Source organism: Somniosus microcephalus, chromosome 22 (assembly GCF_052327205.1).
Source record: "Somniosus microcephalus isolate GS21.2 chromosome 22, FLI_Smic_1.0, whole genome shotgun sequence".
NCBI classification, from domain to species: Eukaryota; Metazoa; Chordata; class Chondrichthyes; order Squaliformes; family Somniosidae; genus Somniosus; species Somniosus microcephalus.
The window spans coordinates 41,594,378-41,611,973 of NC_141008.1; the positions used below are offsets into that span (position 1 = coordinate 41,594,378).

Genomic DNA, 17,596 nt, shown 5'->3' on the forward strand with positions numbered 1-17,596 from the left:
ACACTAAGGCTGGTTGTAGGACTGGCATCAACTGAAGAGACAATACCCCAGGCTGCTGTTACAAATCTAGCAATGTCCCTCTGGAGCCGAAGCCATCAGATTCCAGACTGTCTTCTGTATTAATTAAAATAATGGTATATTTGTACCAAACTTGATGGACAAAGGTGAAGATAACTGAAGAAATGAACAAGTTTTAAACTTCAAACCACCATCACCAGCTCAGTAAATAGTGAAGATAATGAACAGTTGTACCCAATACTAAACTGACAGGATGAAATACTGATATTCAAACAACCAAGATTTAATCTTTTAAAGTGGTACTGTGGACCCAAGTTGCATTGAAGTTTCTCCGATATGTTTTTGTTTTCACTCAGGTTTATCTCCACATTGTAATGGCAGTGACTGTGGTTACTCGTCCAGCATGGAGGGCAGTGAGACTGGTTCCCGAGAAGGCTCGGACGTAGCTTGTACTGAAGGTATCTGCAATCATGATGAAACAGGTTAGTGCTGTAACAAAATTCTTGGGGAACATTTATGGAAACACATCTTATTGCCTTGACTATTGTTTAAATGAATGGACAAGTCTGGGGCTGACATTTTAGAAATTAAACTGGGAAGATTTCTGTTTAGCTTTAAACTAGACTTGATTTTCTTTTCCAAATTTCAAAGTTAGGCAGTGACAATTACTTCAGGTACAGATGGAACGTCCCGAATCCGGTAACCTCGGGATCAAGGCCGAGCTGGTTTTTGGGTTTTTCCGGACTTCGGAACGTGTTTCTGATGTCCGAAGTCCGGAAACGCCCGAGCCCAGGTTACGATATTTTCGGACTTCGGACATCAGAAACACGTGCCGAGTCCGGAAATGCCTGGGCCCGGGTTGCGCTTTTGGCAAGCCTCCCTCGAGGTGTCCAGATTCCGGAACATTTTATGGATTCCGGACCCCTGCCACCAATCGTCCCGGATTCCAGAACATTCCGGATTTGGGACGCTCGACCTGTAGTGTGCAGTTGCTATTGGGTTTTTAATATTATGCTACCAATATTAAGTTGAATAGAAATTTGTCCACCAGAACTTTTAAAAATGTGCCTACTTAAAGGAGCCATGTTGAAGATGGCGTAAAGGTATATTCTGCATCTCCGTGCTGCTTGCTTACATCACCCAGCCCAATTATTTTTTTCTGTTACGATTGGTAGAAATCCGTAAGTATATACTTAACGTTTTTGCACTCTTTTTGTCAGGAGATGACACTTGTGTACATCACTGTGTGGAGGACAAAGAGGAGGATGGTGTGGACAGTTGTGTAGAATGCTGGGCCAATGCTGCCGAAGAGAACACAAAAGGCAAAAACAAGAAGAAAAAGAAGAAAGGCAAAGGTGTAAAATGTGACGACGATGTAAGTATTTTGGTGATTTTAGGCAGCTGTATTGGTGTGCCTCGAAAATATAACTAGTACCTTTTTAAAAAAATTTAATTTTGACCTCTTGCCCTTCCCTGTCAGAAGTGGGGACAGTTGCTACCAAGTTTCAGCACAATTAACTAAGGTGTTCCAAACATAGCAACTTTTTGTGGCCTGTACTCCAGTCACTTTGAGAGAGATATGTTTTTACACATAAATGAGCACAACCATTCCAGAATTATTTTCACCAAATTAGATAAGTTATTTTCTCTCTCGGTTACTGGAACTTTCCTATCCTTGAAGGAACATTGAGAATGACTACACCGCTTAAGCATGTTCAGTGTCCCCAGGTTTTGGTTGTCCTAGCCTCTGGTTTGAGCCTGAGAGGACTGGACATCTGTCTTTTAATGTCGGTGCAGCTAGGGAAGTGTCTCTATTTGTTAGAGGCTCCTTAAGTTTCCTATTTTAAACATAAAAGACCAAAAATAAAAATACTAAGAGGAGTTTTCAGTCAAAGACTCTGAAATTTGTAATTTTTTCCATATTTTTCCCCCTCTCTAGAGTGAAAATGCTGGAGACTGTAACATGGACCTAAGCAGACAAGAGAACTTGGGTAACACTTTTCATAATGAGTTCCACCATGACAAAACCAAAGCTAGCTGTAACTCATTAGAGAAAGGTGGTCAGCAGCCAGCTTGGGTAGCACAGATTCTGTCAGAAAAGCATTTTTCACAATCTTCACAAATTCCACCACCCTGTCTGCCTGACTGGGGAAGAGGCACAAAAACCTTAAAGGAACTCCTTGTAAGTATGAAAGTTGTAACTCACAATGTTTAAACACTGTTACATTATTTTTTTATTTACTGGTATCCAGTTAGATCTAGTAAAATAGATAGTAATTTCTTGTTAGTAACTCACTTTATATTTCAGGAGAAAAATTAGAACTGTGCTTTAGCCATTGTTTCTTGACTTTGTAAACATGCTACTGTAGATGGTTAGACATAGTGATTCTTCTACTCTTCTCCCAGTCTACACTTTGTAAAACTCAGCTCTTTGCACTTGAGTACAAATTACATTATTTTACAATCCTACCACTGGAAAGTATCAACAGAAGTGAACAAATTGATCCAAATGGTTGTAGGAAATGTCGATAAATTCACTGGTATTTTAAAAGTTGTTTGGGCAGGGAGAGCGAGCATATTTTCTAACTCCAAGATGAGAATGAAAATTCTCCTGCTTAACAAAACAAAATTGCCTAATTAAAAAATTACACCAGAAACAATACAACTTATCAATTAAACTTTTGAAATTTGAATTTAATTAAATATTTTTTACAGTAATTTCAGTAGCAAATACGCCATGTAAGAATTGGGGAAAATGTACATAATTCAGCATAACTTGCCTTTTTACAAAATCACATTACTGATTTAAGCCTATAGAATAATGCAATTTTCCCTTTTTTAATAAGTGAGTATAACCCCAAAATGTGTAATCAATTAAAATAAGACGAGAACACGGTAGTTGCATTTGTTCTTCCTATATACTCATCCAGCACATTCTTCAAAGCTCTGCAACAAAAATGATACTATAAAAGGCTTCAAAGCACCTGCCATATATATATGTCCGCTGTACATTATAAATCATCAGTTGATACCACAGGGCAGCCTGCCAAGGTACTGTTAGGCTGTGATTATAAATCTGATTTTTTAATTATGTGGGGAGCGGGGCGAGAGGGAAAGAACTGTTGGCAATGAATAGTAGCAAGCCAAGTTCTGTTTTAATTCACTAAGGTTCTACTAAACTTGCTATATTGGAAGGAGTTTTTCTTTGTGACTTAATCTACAATTCAAATTGGGAAAGAAATTAATGGCTTCCTGTGCAAAATTGCTGGAAGCGGAAAGTTTTCATGAACTGGTGTTCAATGGAATTGGAACAGTCTGCCAGCTCTTTTGTGCTCGTCACTCCGCACGTACCACCAATACCAAATAACAGGTTGCAAAATATATATCCTGGCTGACCACCATTCTTGGGTTTCTTGAAAGAAGCCCATTGCACCATTTCTTAATTTTAATTAAGACCAACAGTCCTTCCAATATTCACTCTTAGCGAGGAAAAATAAAATACAAAATCTAGTGCTTCTGTTTCCATTTTAAAAACTATATTGCAAACACTCAACAGGAAGGTTGTGGTTTGGGCAATTTTCAAGTCCTCAGAAAAGCTTGGAACCTTTTTTCTCTCTTGGGATTTTGGAAATCCACACTTTAATTGCCTATCCCTAGTTCCCCTGAAGGTGGTGGTGGGCCTTCTCCTTTGAACCTCTGCTGTCCTTGTGCTGATGCTGCTCCCATATGTTGGGTAGGAAATTCCAGTATATTGACCTAGTGACTATTGAGGAACGGCAGCACATGTCCATCAGGATGTTGTGACTTGGAAGGAAACTTGGTAGTAGCGTTCCCATGATACTGCTCCTTTTGTCCTTGTTAGTGCAATTGAAGTAAACTTAGTGAGGTGCTGCAGAGCAGCCTGTATATAGTACATAATGCAGCCACAGTGCACCAACAGTGAAGGGGCTGGATATTGTCCAGTGACAGGAGTGCTGATCAAGCAAACTGCTTTGTCCTGGGTGGTGTGGAACTTGGGAGTGTTATGTATTCCATCACAATCCTGACTTGAAATTTTGAGGGGTCAGGAGGTAAACCCCTTACCAGAGTCTAACCCTCTACCCCCACTCTTGTAGCCACTTTGTTGGTATGGTTGCTCCAGTTAAACTTCTAGTCAGTGGTGAGCCCCAGATTGTTGGGGAGGGCTTGGTGTAATTGAGGGTGAGGAGGTGGTCGTTCGCCTGTCTCTTGTTGGATTTGGTCTTTACCTGGCACATGCGGTGAGAATGTTAGCTGCCACTTGTCAGCCCAAGCCTGGTTGTTACTCGGGTCTTGCTACTTCATTTACCAGAGTTGTGAATGGAGCTGAACGCTGTAGACTAAGCAGCGAGGTCATTGATAAAGCAGCTGAGGAACTACTGCAGTTATATTTTGAGGGTGCATTGATTGGCTTCCAACAGCCATGGCCATCTTCCTTTTAAATCAGTTATAATTCCAGCTACTGGATGGTTTTCCCTTTGTTCTGCTTCGGCTCCTTGGTGACATGTTCTGTTAACTACTCTCATCTTTGGCTCTTGTGTCCATGCTTGGTTTAAGACTGTGCCTTGGTCTAGAACCAGATAGTTCTGGCAGAAGCCAAACTAAGCATTGGTGAGCAGATCATTGTTGAGTAGGTGTCGCTTTGTGATACTGTTAACTACCCCTTCCATCGCTGCTAATTGGGAGAATACTGAGGGTGCTAATTACCTGGGCTAAACTTTTCCTGTTTAGTGGATAGAACATGAGATTTTCCACACGGTGAGGTAGATGCCCGTGTCATAGCTGCACTGGAATGGGAGAGGGGCATTGGCTAGCTTTGATTGGGTCTTCAGTGTTTTAATGTATTCATATCTCTTTTATCTGGCCATTACTTTTATCTTGTGTGTAGCTGCTCCCCACTAGATGGAGCTAATTCTAATTTGGCCAAATGAAATACTAACACCTGCTAACATTGAATTATAATACTAGATTCAGCAGCACTTGTCAGGATGTTTTCTCAATCATTCTCTCATGAGAAATGTTAACTTGTTTACATGTGCTTTTTACTCCCAAGCCTTGTGATTTGCAGGTTTGGGAATGTTTTTCCTGTACCTCTAATGCAAAATAGCTGCAAACTAATTTTATTTAGCTCCGCTACATGCTTTAAGCACTTCCAAATCTGTGGTATTTATAAAAATTTTAGGAACTGTATTGGCCCAACGAGCGTGCCGATTAAGCATCAGCTTGGATAAGTGGTAACTCACTCATCTCGTCGGAAGATGGTGGGTTCAAATCCCACTAGAATTTGAGCACATGATCTCGGCTGCCACTTCAGTGCAGTACTGAAGAATTGCCGTGTTGTCACAGGTACTGTCTTCCAGATGCTGCAAAAGAGCCCAGAGGTCCGGGAAATTTCGATTTAAGTCAACTTTTTTTCCTATCCATCAACCCCACCTACCTGCCTTATCACCATACCCCTCAATCCTTACTCGGAAACCACTACCACTTTAAAAAAAAAACTAATTGCTATTTTTGGGACATTGCTAATACTGTTGGTTGCTACAGTCCCAGTCCTTAACTCGATGCATCAAATTTAAACTTTTCCAATCGGAATTTGAATCTCAGTTCAGCCAGGGCCATCCCAGACAGACCAGCCGTTCTCATGTTGAAAGTTGGAAAATTGAGATCTAATTTTTTTTTCCATAATTCTGTTGCCACATTGAATGTTGCGATGGATAATGTGGGGGTGGAATATAAATAATGTTCAGATGAGTTAATTGAGCAGTTAAATTATTTAACTTCCATCTAGTGAAATCTCTAATTGCATCCTATAAAGTATTTTCTAATTCTTAGTTTTTAGTGGGTTTCATCATAACTGGAGAAGTTCTAACTTAAGTAAACATTGGTCAACAGGACCTTTTTTATACTTCTACACACCTATTCACTATGGAAAAAGGTTTAACTAGTAGAGGGGGAAATTATAATAGGAAGCTGCAAGGAATGAAGCCCAGCAGAGAAGTCAGGTGGAACTTTATCACCTATAGATTTTAGACTTGTGGAACAAATTACCAGGAAAAGCTATTGAAGCAGGCGATGAGTTTGAGACAACTGAACATTTGTTTATGCAGTACCATGTCGCATTGAAACATGTCAAAGTACTTTATACATTAAATTCCTTTTGTAGTGCAGCGTCTGTTGAAGTTTCATTTGTAGTTTCTAGTAAACCTTGTATAATCTCACTAGATAGAAAAATCACTTTTCTACATTTAATTATATAATTTGTTCTGTTATTAGCAAGGCAGTTTTATAGCTGCAAATTCAAAATGTTTGCTGTGACTTTACAATCCACTCGTCACTGTAATCTCATTGAATAACCCCATGTTCCAAGTAAAGTTAGGTAAGGTCCTAAAATAGAAACCAAAAATGCTGCAAATACTCAGCGGGTCAGGCAGCTTCTGTGGAGATAGAAACCTAGGAGCAGGAGTGGGCCATTCGGCCCCTCGAGCCTGTTCTGCCATTTAATGAGATCATGGCTGATCATCCAAATTCAGTACCCTGTCCCTGCTTTCTCCCTATATCCCTTTAGCCTTAAGAAATATATCTAACTCCTTCTTGAATATATTTAATGAATTGGCCTCTACTGCCTTTTGTGGTAGAGAATTCCACAAGTTCACCACTCTCTGGGTGAAGAAATTCCTCCTCATCTCTGTCCTAAATGGCTTACCCCTTTAGACTGTGACCCCTGGTTCTGGACTCCCCTGCCATCAGGAACATCCATCCTGCATCTAGTCTGTCTAGTCCTGTTAGATTTTTTATAAGTTTCAATGAGATTCCCCTCTCATTCATCTAAACTCTAGCGAATATAAGCCTAATCGACCCAATCTCTCTCCATACGTCATTCCTGCCATCCCAGGTATCAGTCTGGTGAATCTTCGCTGCACTCTCTCCATGGCAAGAACATCCTTCCTCATAAGGTGACCAAAACTGCACACAATACTCAAGGTGTGGTCTCGCCAAGGCCCTGTACAACTGCAGCAAGATATCCTTGCTCCTGTACTCAAATCCTCTTGCTATGAAGGCCAACATACCATTTGCCTTCTTAACCGCCTGCTGCACCTGCATGCTTACCTTCAGCGACTGGTGCACAAGGACACCCAGGTCTCGTTGCACTTCCCCTTCTCCCAATCTATTGCCGTTCAGATAATCTGCCTTCCTGTTTTTGCCACCAAAGTAGATAACCTCGCATTTATCCACATTATACTGCATCTGCCCAATCACCCAACCTGTCTAAATCATACTGGAGTTTCTCTGCATCCTCCTCACAGCACACACGCCCACCCAGCTTTGTATCATCTGCAAACTTGGAGATATTACATCTAGTTCCCTCGTCTAGATCATTAATATATATTGTGAATAGCTGGGGTCCTAGCACCGATCCCTGCGGTACCCCACTAGTCACTGCCTGCCACTCGGAAAAAGACCTGTTTTATTCCAACTCTGCTTCCTGTCTGCCAACCAGTTCTCTATCCAAGTCAGTACCTTGCCCCCAATCCCATGTGCTTTAACTTTACACGCTAATCTCTTATGCGGGACCTTATCGAAAGCCTTCTGAAAGTCCAAATACACCACATCCACTGCTTCTCCCTTATCTATCCTACCAGTTGCATCCTCAAAAAATTCCAGTAGATTAGTCAAGCACAATTTACCTTTTGTAAATCCATGTTGACTTTGTCCGATCCTTTCACTGTTTTCCCAAGTGCTCTGCTATTACATCTTTTATAATGGATCCTAGCATTTTCCCCACTACCGATGTCAGGCTTACCAGTCTATAATTCCCCATTTTTTCTCTCCCACCTTTTTTTAAATAGTGGGGTTACATTAGCTACCCTCCAATCCATGGGTACTGTTCCAGAGTCTATAGAATTTTGGAAGATGACCAGCAATGCATCTATTTCTAGGGCCACTTCCTTAAATACCCTAGGATGTAGATTATCAGGCCCTGGGGATTTATCGGCCTTCAATCCCATCAATTTCCCTAACACCATTTCCCTATAAATACTGATTTCATTCAGTTCCTCCCTTTCATCAGACCCTATGTTCCCTGACATCTCTGGGAGGTTATTTGTGTCCTCCTTTGTGAAGACAGAACCAAAGTATGTATTTAATTGGTCAGCCATTTCTTTGTTCCCCATTTATAAATTCCCCTGATTCTGACTGCAAGGGACCTACGCTTGACTTCACCAATCTATTTCTCTTCACATATCTATAGAAGCTTTTACAGTCAGTTTTTATGTTCCCTGAAAGCTTACACTCGTACTCTATTTTCTCCCTCTTAATTAATCCTTTTGTCCTCCTTTGAATCCTAAACTGCTCCCAATCCTCAAGTTTGCTGCTTTTTCTGGCCAATTTATATGTCCTGTCCTTGGATCTTATGCTATCCCTAATTTCCCTTGTTAGCCACGGTTGTGCCACTTTTGTGTTTTTATTTTTATGCCAAACAGGGATGAACAAATTCTATAGTTCATCCATGCGATCTTTAAATGTTTGCCATTGCCTATCCACCGTCAACCCTTTAAGTAACGTTCCCCAATCCATCCTAGCCAACTCGCTCCTTATACCATCGTAATTTCCTTTATTTATTTAAATTCAGGACCCTAGTCTCTGAGTCAACTACTTCACACTCCATCTTAATGAAGAATTTGATCATATTATGATCGCTCCTCCCCAAGGGGCCTCTCAACAAGATTGCTAATCAATCCTTTCTCATTACATAATACCCAGTCTAAGATGGCCTGATCTCTAGTTGGTTCCTTGACATATTGGTCCAGGAAACCATCCCGTATACACTCCAGGAATTCCTCCTCCACAGTATTGTTACTAATTTGGTTAGCCCAATCTATATGTAGATTAAAGTCACCCATGATAACTGCTGTGCCCTTATTGCACGCGTCTAATTTCCTATTTAATGCCATACCCAACCTCCGCATTACTGTTTGGGGGTCTGTATACAACTCCCACTAACGTTTTCTGCCCCATGGTATTTCTCTGCTCTACCCATACAGATTCCACATCAGAGCTAATATCCTTCCTAACTATTAATCTCCTCTTTAACCAGCAATGTTACCCCACTTCCTTTTTGCCTGTCCTTCCTGAATATTGAATACCCCTGGATGTTGAATTCCCAGCCTTGGTCACACTGGAGCCATGTCTCTAATCCCAATTATATCACATCCATTTACATCTATTTGCACAGCTAATTCATCCACCTTATTACGAATGCTCCTCGCATTAAGACACAAAGCCTTCAGGCTTGTTTTTTTTTAGCAGTTAGTCCTTTTAGAATTATTATTTAGTGTTAACGTTTCAGGTTGATGGCCTAATATTTAGTCAAGGTCCTGTTCTTTTACTAATGCCGCTGTATGCTAGTTAACTAAGGTTTGTAGTACACAAGTCTTTGTGCTGTAAATCTATGTTGTAATTTGCTGGTTTGATTTTCAGGAAGAATCTGAATGTACTTCTGAGGAAGAGACTTTCATTACCCAAGATGAAATACAGGCATTTATGACAAATAACCAATCTTTCTACATCAACCGAGAACAATACCGGCTGCACCTAAAAGAGAAATTTAACAAGTACTGTCGCTCCAATGACTACAATGTCTGCAATGGTTGGCTGACGGCAGCTGGTGTAAATTAGCAGCGAAAGCTTGAACCAGAAGCTACCTTTTTCTACACACACACTCTCAATGACCACTGCGCCTTCTCTCAATCTTAACAAATTTAGATTTTTGTTTCCTGTTGCATAATTTTACCTTGAACAGTTGGTGGTGTGGTTTATTTTTATTTTTCTTTCTACACTCTCCCAGGCTGGTGGTGGGGAGCACATTTTTGCTCATCTGCTTTCTCGAAGCTTATGCAGTATTCGGCCAGATGTCTGCAAAAGCTTTCTTTATACTTTTGAACAATGCCTCTCCTCTCTCCCACTCACTAAATGTTTCTCTTTACTGTGAGAATTATACAAATGTCTAGTGACGAGAGATGTTCTAACAATAAATGTGTACAGAGAAAAATGAAACTTCTGATTTAAGGTTTTACAATAGACATCCATTTAAAATGATGTTTGGATGTAATATGTACAAGCGCAATGTGCAGAATTTACAAATAAAGAATATTTATTGATATGCATATCTGTTTATGGTCATTTTCTATTCTGCAAATAAGTTTTAGATGTAAACATTACACAAACACTAAACTTCCCACTAATTTTGAGAACGGACCAGCTAAAGGAAAATACTTGGAATATTTCTTGAACAATTTCATCTTTTTGGTTTTGTTTAAACTTCAAATCCCATTACTACTTTGAAGCTGAGGATGCTTTGCATAGGGTGATGCAAAACAAGTACAGAATTTCTCGACCTGAGATGCTCTCTTGCAGGATGAATTCTGGAAATTTGTTTGTGGTTGAGAAACTGCTTATGCAATCCTGCACCAGCTCTGTGTTCCTTCCTGGTGACTCATTGGTGTAACTTTGCCTCATTGTTGGCATGAATATATATTTCAAATAACTTAAAACAGTTGGGAGCAGTTACAAGTGTATAATTGCGAAGGATTTCAACTTGGTAACCGCAGTAGATGCTGCTAGAGATTCAAAACTAGCACATTCTAAAACACTTCATCTGTATGTCAACATGATGCTACTTTTATTGATTGTAGTCCAGCTAGCTAAATTAACTTGTTGAATCTCCAACTTTTTTTTCTAAATTAATGAACACTAATCCATTCCAGTAATCTGTTCAAGGTGTTTTCTTGTGTTATAGTATTGGGTGGTGGATTTCAATTGACCACTAGGAGATTATATTCCTGCCCTTTAAAGTGCTTTACAAACTAGCTGTAAACCAGCTTCAGATTTGTCTGAACTGTAATGCTTCCTCGCTACAAAATAAAATAACTTTGTACACCGTTCAAAGCTTAAGTAGCTTCAGATGTTTTGGTGCATATGAAACATTGCTTTTACTGCACGTGTAAATACTATCTAACAACTCTGGATAAAGGAAGCTATATTTTTGAACTGGTGCACTACAACAAAGCCATAATAGTTCAAAGTAAATGTATGTTGGCATACAGATGAAGTGTTTCAGAATATGTGCTTGTTTTGAATCTCTGGCAGCATATACAGTACTGTGGTTACTAAGTTGAAATCTTTTGCAGTTATACACTTGTAATTGCTCCCAACTGTTTTAAGTTATTAAAATATGTATTCATGCTAGCGCTAACAATGATTTGGCAAAGTTAGGCAGATGAGTCATCGGGAAGGTGCTGGGCTGCAAAAGTGTTGCTTTAAAATGGCATATAAATCCAAATGAATTGCTAAAACTATCGATCAGTATATGGTTAGTTTGGTTATTTTTTCCCCTCTCCTCCTGCTGAAAGCTTTTGACTTACTGAGATAGTTATGTAGTTATAGTATTGAAGCCCCAGTACCTTGACCAAGGGGCAAAATTAATTTGAGAGGTTTGATGGTGTCCTGTTTTTGCTCTCGTCTATGCAGGCACTTTCAGCAGGGTATGTGATTCAGCACTGGATAGTGATGAAGAGTGGGAACACTAGCTTAGCTGACCAGTTTCCCCTCTTTTCCCCCCCTGGGATTTGATTGCTCCTCCACTTTGCATTAGCTGACGTAAGTTTCAGCTTAGCTCAGTGGCAGAACTTGTCAGATAGGGTGCTGCCCAAGTCCAGAACTTGTGCAAATAATCTAATGCTTGAATGCAGAACGGAGGGAATGCTGCGCCATTGGGTTAAATTTTTATCTGAAAGATGGTACCTCCAGAGCCCTGTCATCCCGCTCAAGTGGATGTAAAAAAAATCTAGTGGCACTATTTGAAGAGCAGGGGATTTCACTTGGTGTCTTGACAGACATTTACATGCAACTGCTACCACCAAAATAAATTGATAATTTCTCATTGCACATAGCAGGATCCCAGAAACAGCAAATTGGCTGTGGCACTTGCCTACATCAATGTTGTTCAATAGAAATTGTTGACTGGCATGGTGACATGGTGTCAAAGATGCTATTTAAAAGCAAGTTTGTTCTTCACCAATTTAGCACTGACAGGACTGAATCTGGATCCTGTAACATTGGGATCCATAGCCTGGAAAGAAAATTCATCAAGGGATCCAGATTAATCCTTCACCATAACATGACGGCAAGGAGCCATCTGGGGTTTACAAACCAGTTTATGCCTAGGAGTTAATAATGCCTACATTTTGCATGCTGAATTGTCTTGCATCAACTGATTTTGATTATATTAGCATTTATACTACCAACCTGCCATCAGCATCTGCACAAGATACTACATGAATTAACCCTTGCCAGTGATCAGAACAGTCATGTGTGAACAATTGTTTAACCTTAAAATCATAGTTAGCAGTACTAAAACTTTCAGCATACAAATTAATAAATGGGTTAATTGACTGAGGTTCAAAGTTCATTATTTTGCAATAATTCAACATTAACTGCTTGCTGATAAATTTACAGTTGCGATGAATGTCTGAGCTTGATGTAAATTGGTGCAATTGATTTAGGATTAGACTTCTTGGATAGCTGAGAAAGTAACAGTATTTGATGGCCAGACTTTTGAATATATTAAAGTCTATATGCTGGTAGATAATGTTTCCAGAATTTATACTACCTCGTCCTTGTGAGTTGGCAAGGATGAACTGGTTTCTTTGCCTTCCTCTGGGCAGATGCCGTTAACTTTTACGTGCCTCACAATTCTGGAAAATCTTAAATATAAACCAGCTCCGTATCTAGAAGGCTTTGTATGAAGTGTTTCATTAAAAAAATAGCTGCTGGAAATGCAGAGCTGGTCAATCAGCATCTGCAAAAAGAAAAGTGCCTGGTGTTTACTTGGGTCCTGATGAAGGATACATACCTGAAGTATCGTAACCTTGCTCTTTACAGAAGACTGACTTGCTGTGTATTTAGCATTTTCTATTATTTCAGATTTCTAGTATTTTGTTTTTTATAATTCAGTTTAATCTGGTTATGAACTTTATGAAATCATCTTGCAATCCAAGAAAGATTTCTAATTAAAAAAACTTGTGTATCTTTCTGTGTGTTTTGTGTACACAGTGCATCAATATTCACCTCACCATTTTCCTCCCAGTTGGGACAGCTGATCGGTTTCCTATGCTGATCTGCTGTAGATCAACCAGCAGGAAGCGTACGAATTGCTAGTTCTGGTTAAAGGTGTTCTTGGAGGTTTGATCGAGTGACATTCTGACCACATGACATGTGCCCAAGTGACCTCTGCAAATGTTATTGCATCTATTTCCCTATCTCCTTGGACTCTGGTTTTGTATGAAGATGACCACACTGAACTGGGAGCCTCAGTCAGAACTGATCTGTACTTGGACTTCACACACCAAAACCAGTTGATCCAGACCAATCTAAACCAAACCAAGCGATTGCACAAAGGGCCCAGTGTTTGGGGCACAGCATCCTAAACTCAGTTCAGCATCAACGTTTCTAAGCCATTCTCTGGGCTCGGACTCACTAAAGGAGAGGTTTTCCTAGAATGGTAGCATAGGGGGAGGCCATTCAACCCCCAGGCCCCCCCCCCCCCAAACTGTGCTGGTGTGCTTTTCTGTAACACAACTGCCCCCCCCCCCCCCCCAATCCTTTTTATTATCCCTGCTGAAGTCCAGAGCCCAGTCTCCCTCTTCTGCCGCCCAAGCCCCAGTCCCCCTGAACTCCAGTCTCCCCCTCTCCCATTCCCTCCACAGCCCCCCTGAACTCCAGTCTCCCTCTCTCCCATCCCTGACCCTCTTTCCCTGGACCCCCATCATTACATCTCTCTTCCCCTTGATCCCCATCCTCATTCCCCAGTCTCTCTCTCTCTCCACCTGACCCTCAGTCCCCAGTCTCTCTCCACCTGATTCAGTCCCCAGTCTGTCTTTCCACCTGACTCAGTCCCCAGTCTGTCGCTCTCCACCTGACCCTCATTCCCCAGTCTGTCTTTCCACCTGACCCTCATTCCCCAGTCTGTCTTTCCACCTGACCTCAGTCCCCAGTCTGTCTCTCCACCTGACCCTCATTCCCCAGTCTGTCTCTCACTGACCACCATTCCCCAGATCCACTCCTCTTCTTCCATTCCCCAGTCTCTCTCTCTCCCCACTGTACTCCCAATGTCCCCTCTTGAACCAGCTCCCGACTGTTCTTGACCAGCCGGTCATGGCTCTGCAGCGGCAGACTATGACGTCACGGGCTTGGGGTGGGCATTGCTGCGGCGGGAAATTAAAAACCTAAATCTGAACTGCTCGCAGCAGCACCCGGGAGATCCGTGCCCTATTCCGGGAGACACTCAGGCAATCCGAGTTGGCAACAGCTACCCAAAGAAAAAGAATCAATTGCTAAGTTTAATAGAATGCAGAATTCTTCAGACACTATACTTGCATCATGGTGCATGCCTGGCTCCGGATAGACAGAAATCCAATGACCATGTCTCCTATGGCTCAAGGTATCCAGATTGAAAACCTATGAATTAACCCCAAATACCATCAAAAAATGTTGATTGTAAATGTATTTATTTTGGTCTTTGCTAATAAATTATTGCCTTGCTTTATTTGGCAGATAAAATTAACTTCACATCATGTGTGCTTGCCTTTGTGTAGCTTCAGCATTGCTGGTTTCATCACTGCTGGATGAATGTGCTGTAATGGGATTAGATGATCAAATGGAAAAAGCTCTATAAATTGCATTTGCAGAAAATCATAATTTTCATTCCATTTTGTTTTACACTGTCCAAAGTGTTTTTTTTACTCTGCAATAAGAATGGAGTCAATTCTGCACATTCTGGGTTCCAAACTCAATTAACATATCTTATGTAATTGGATTAAAAACAGAAAATGCTGGAAATACTCAGCAGCATCTGTGGAGAGAGAAACCGAGTTAACGTTTCAGGTCGATAACCTTTCGTCAATGTAATTTTGTGTAACTGGATTAAACGCTTTTATGTAATTGGATGCCTGGAATGATTTAAAAAATACTAGTTTGTTAAAGCATTTTTTTAAAGAAGCTCGCTTGCAAAATATGTTATCAGGCTATTTGATTTTTTTTTCTGTACTGAGATTTTGTCTTGAAAGTTTATTGCTTTTTGAAGGAAATTCCCTGATGGAAAGTGGTTGTTGGATAAGGAAAGGATTGACTTCAGTCAAAGTAACCTGCTGAACATTGGCCACTTGGATGAGGTATTGGAGAATTGCTGCTGGCACAAGTGCAACCATTGTCATGTTACTGCCTTCAAGAGACGAGTGGAGAGGAAAATTGGTTAAGATAACAGAATCATGGAATCTTATAACACAGAAACAGACTATTCATCCCATCAGGTTAGCACCAGTGTTTTTTTTCTATATGGACCACCTAGTCTAATCTTCCTTTCCTGCTTGCACCCCATATGCTTTAGTATTCCTCTTTTTCCAGCAAATATCTAGATCAATTTTAAAGCAATGGTTTGCAGGAGAGATTCTAGCCACCCTGTGTGCAAAGAATTAAAAAAAAATCTTTCTCTAACTTTTGAATAACATTTCACAAGAAAAAACACAGACTGATGCTTCTTACAGAATATTTAAAAAGTCATGCCCCTCAGGCTTCAAAGAAGTTACATGTGTAATGTGAATATTAATACATTGCAGAGCACTACACTGATTTTTATGAAAGAATATTACAAGAATTCTTCAGATATACATGATCACTAATACTAAAATTCTCATTTAGTGATATCTACATTTAATCTGAATGAGCTGAATTTTTGATATAGTTGTGTGGAGTTAACAGCCATTACACAATTACTGAGAGCACTATGATCACCCTGTGAATAGACAGAGGGCTGTGATCATCGATGGGAGCATGTGTGTGTTGGAGACAAGATTTGAGAGACTTGCTGTGTTTGAGGCTGTAGAAGAGATTTAAACAACTTATTTCCTGGTGAAGACAAAATAGATGTTGGAAATCTAAAACAAAAACTGAAAAGCTAGAAAGATGCAGCAGGTCAATCAACATCTATGGAAAGAACAGTCTACATTTCGGATGTGGACCTCAGAAAGGCCACCTGACTCATAGACTATCTGTTGTCTGCACATATGTTGATTGTCTTACTATGTCTTTCCAGCATCCTCTGTTTGTTTTTATTTTTTTTTGCTGTTTGATTTTGTTTTCATCTTCAGGCTAACTCTATAGGTTCTTTTTGTGTTGTTTAAAATCATTTTAAATTTAACAACCTCCAATTCAATAATCTGTTTTCTGGTTCTGTTAAAGGAAAACTGATAATGGACCAATGACTTCTATGTGCTACTGTGGGTGATGGAGGGGGAAGAAGCTGACTTGACATCTACATTGAATACCTAAAACACTAATGCTAGTTTTTAATCTTTCAGTTCCAAAGGACACATTGCTGAAAAAATATTAAAGAGACATTGGGAAATAGGGATTAGTACTATTCATGTGCAGAATGAACACAAGTCCGGATTGGATTGGCCGAACAGCCCGTTTCCCTGTTGTAATTTATGTAACTTTAGCATGGCACGCTATCCACTTTAGATATTTGTTGCAGGCACTCGATGCAGTAAATTTGCAATGGGATCAGTGTTTTAAGTTATTTAAGAAAGTGCATCTCTTTACTGAAAAAAAGACATTTCTTTTCATGAACCATATAAAGTAGAGATGTAGAAATCGACGCATGACACGTTCAGCTGGCATCTCTCCCTCGGGACCAGAGTCCCCTGTCGCACCTGATCTCCAGATGAGGAGGGCGGGGTGGCTAATGCGTCTATGGTGAGAAGCGCGCATGCGCTGGGGGAAGCGCGCGCTGCCCTCTGGGAGTTGTAATCCTCCGGCGCGACATTCCCGCCGCCGGCCCGGGCGGAGCGGACTGCAAATCCCAGCGCGCACTGCGGCGTGGCGAAGTGGTGCGGACTCTGCGGGGACTGGAAGTTGTTCTTCACCGGGTGGCAAGAGAGGCCGGAACATTTGTCCCGTGATTTATCTCATCTTCCCTCAGTGGAAGCACACAGCTGGAGCTGAACGAGAGCCCCGGCGGCATGGAGCGCTGGAAGGGACGCGTGGCTCTGGTAACGGGAGCCTCGGTGGGGATCGGCGCGGCCATCGCCCGGGCGCTGGTTCAGCACGGCATGAAAGTGGTGGGCTGCGCCCGGAACGTGGATAAAATCGAGGTAAGAGGGAGGGAATGAGTGAGAGAGTGAAAGTGAGACGAGCCGGCGGAGTCCCTCAGACGGCGGCCTGGCCCGCCGCTTCTTCTCTCCCAGCCAACGTTGAGCTGGACGAGATACATTAATTTGTGACTGAGACAAATGTCAGCTTGCAACCATCTTGACTGAAACCATGCGCCCGGCACCGAACTCTGGGCGCTGTGGCAACCGTGCGCTCAGGTACAAAACAGTTTATTTCTGCAGCATCGTAAATGGCGAATGGCATTAAAACTGCGAACTTGGGACAGGGGAATTTTCCCACATTGTTACGAAATGCATCTGTCGCGAATTTCAAGGGTGGGAGAATCACCAATCCA

General features: G+C 41.1%; 2 protein-coding genes across 7 annotated transcripts in view; both read left to right on the forward strand.

The window, feature by feature from the left end:
• The window catches only part of ggnbp2 (gametogenetin binding protein 2), a 49,454-nt gene extending 39,255 nt beyond the window's left edge, over positions 1 to 10,199 (forward strand). For all 4 annotated transcript variants that reach the window (XM_085964506.1, XM_085964505.1, XM_085964508.1 and 1 more), the window contains 4 exons: positions 375 to 500; positions 1,239 to 1,393; positions 1,958 to 2,200; positions 9,514 to 10,199. In XM_085964506.1, the coding sequence (XP_085820632.1) occupies positions 375 to 500; positions 1,239 to 1,393; positions 1,958 to 2,200; positions 9,514 to 9,711 (722 nt within the window). In that variant the 3' untranslated portion in view covers positions 9,712 to 10,199. The remainder of the gene's footprint in view (positions 1 to 374; positions 501 to 1,238; positions 1,394 to 1,957; positions 2,201 to 9,513) is intronic.
• A 6,703-nt stretch (positions 10,200 to 16,902) lies between these two features.
• dhrs11a (dehydrogenase/reductase 11a) overlaps positions 16,903 to 17,596 on the forward strand; it is a 148,783-nt gene continuing 148,089 nt past the window's right edge. For 2 of the 3 annotated variants that reach the window (XM_085964509.1, XM_085964511.1), the window contains exon 1: positions 16,904 to 17,243. In XM_085964509.1, the coding sequence (XP_085820635.1) occupies positions 17,112 to 17,243 (132 nt within the window). In that variant the 5' untranslated portion in view covers positions 16,904 to 17,111. Of the gene's footprint in view, positions 17,244 to 17,596 lie in introns of all 3 variants that reach the window. The other variant, XM_085964510.1, reaches the window with a different exon arrangement.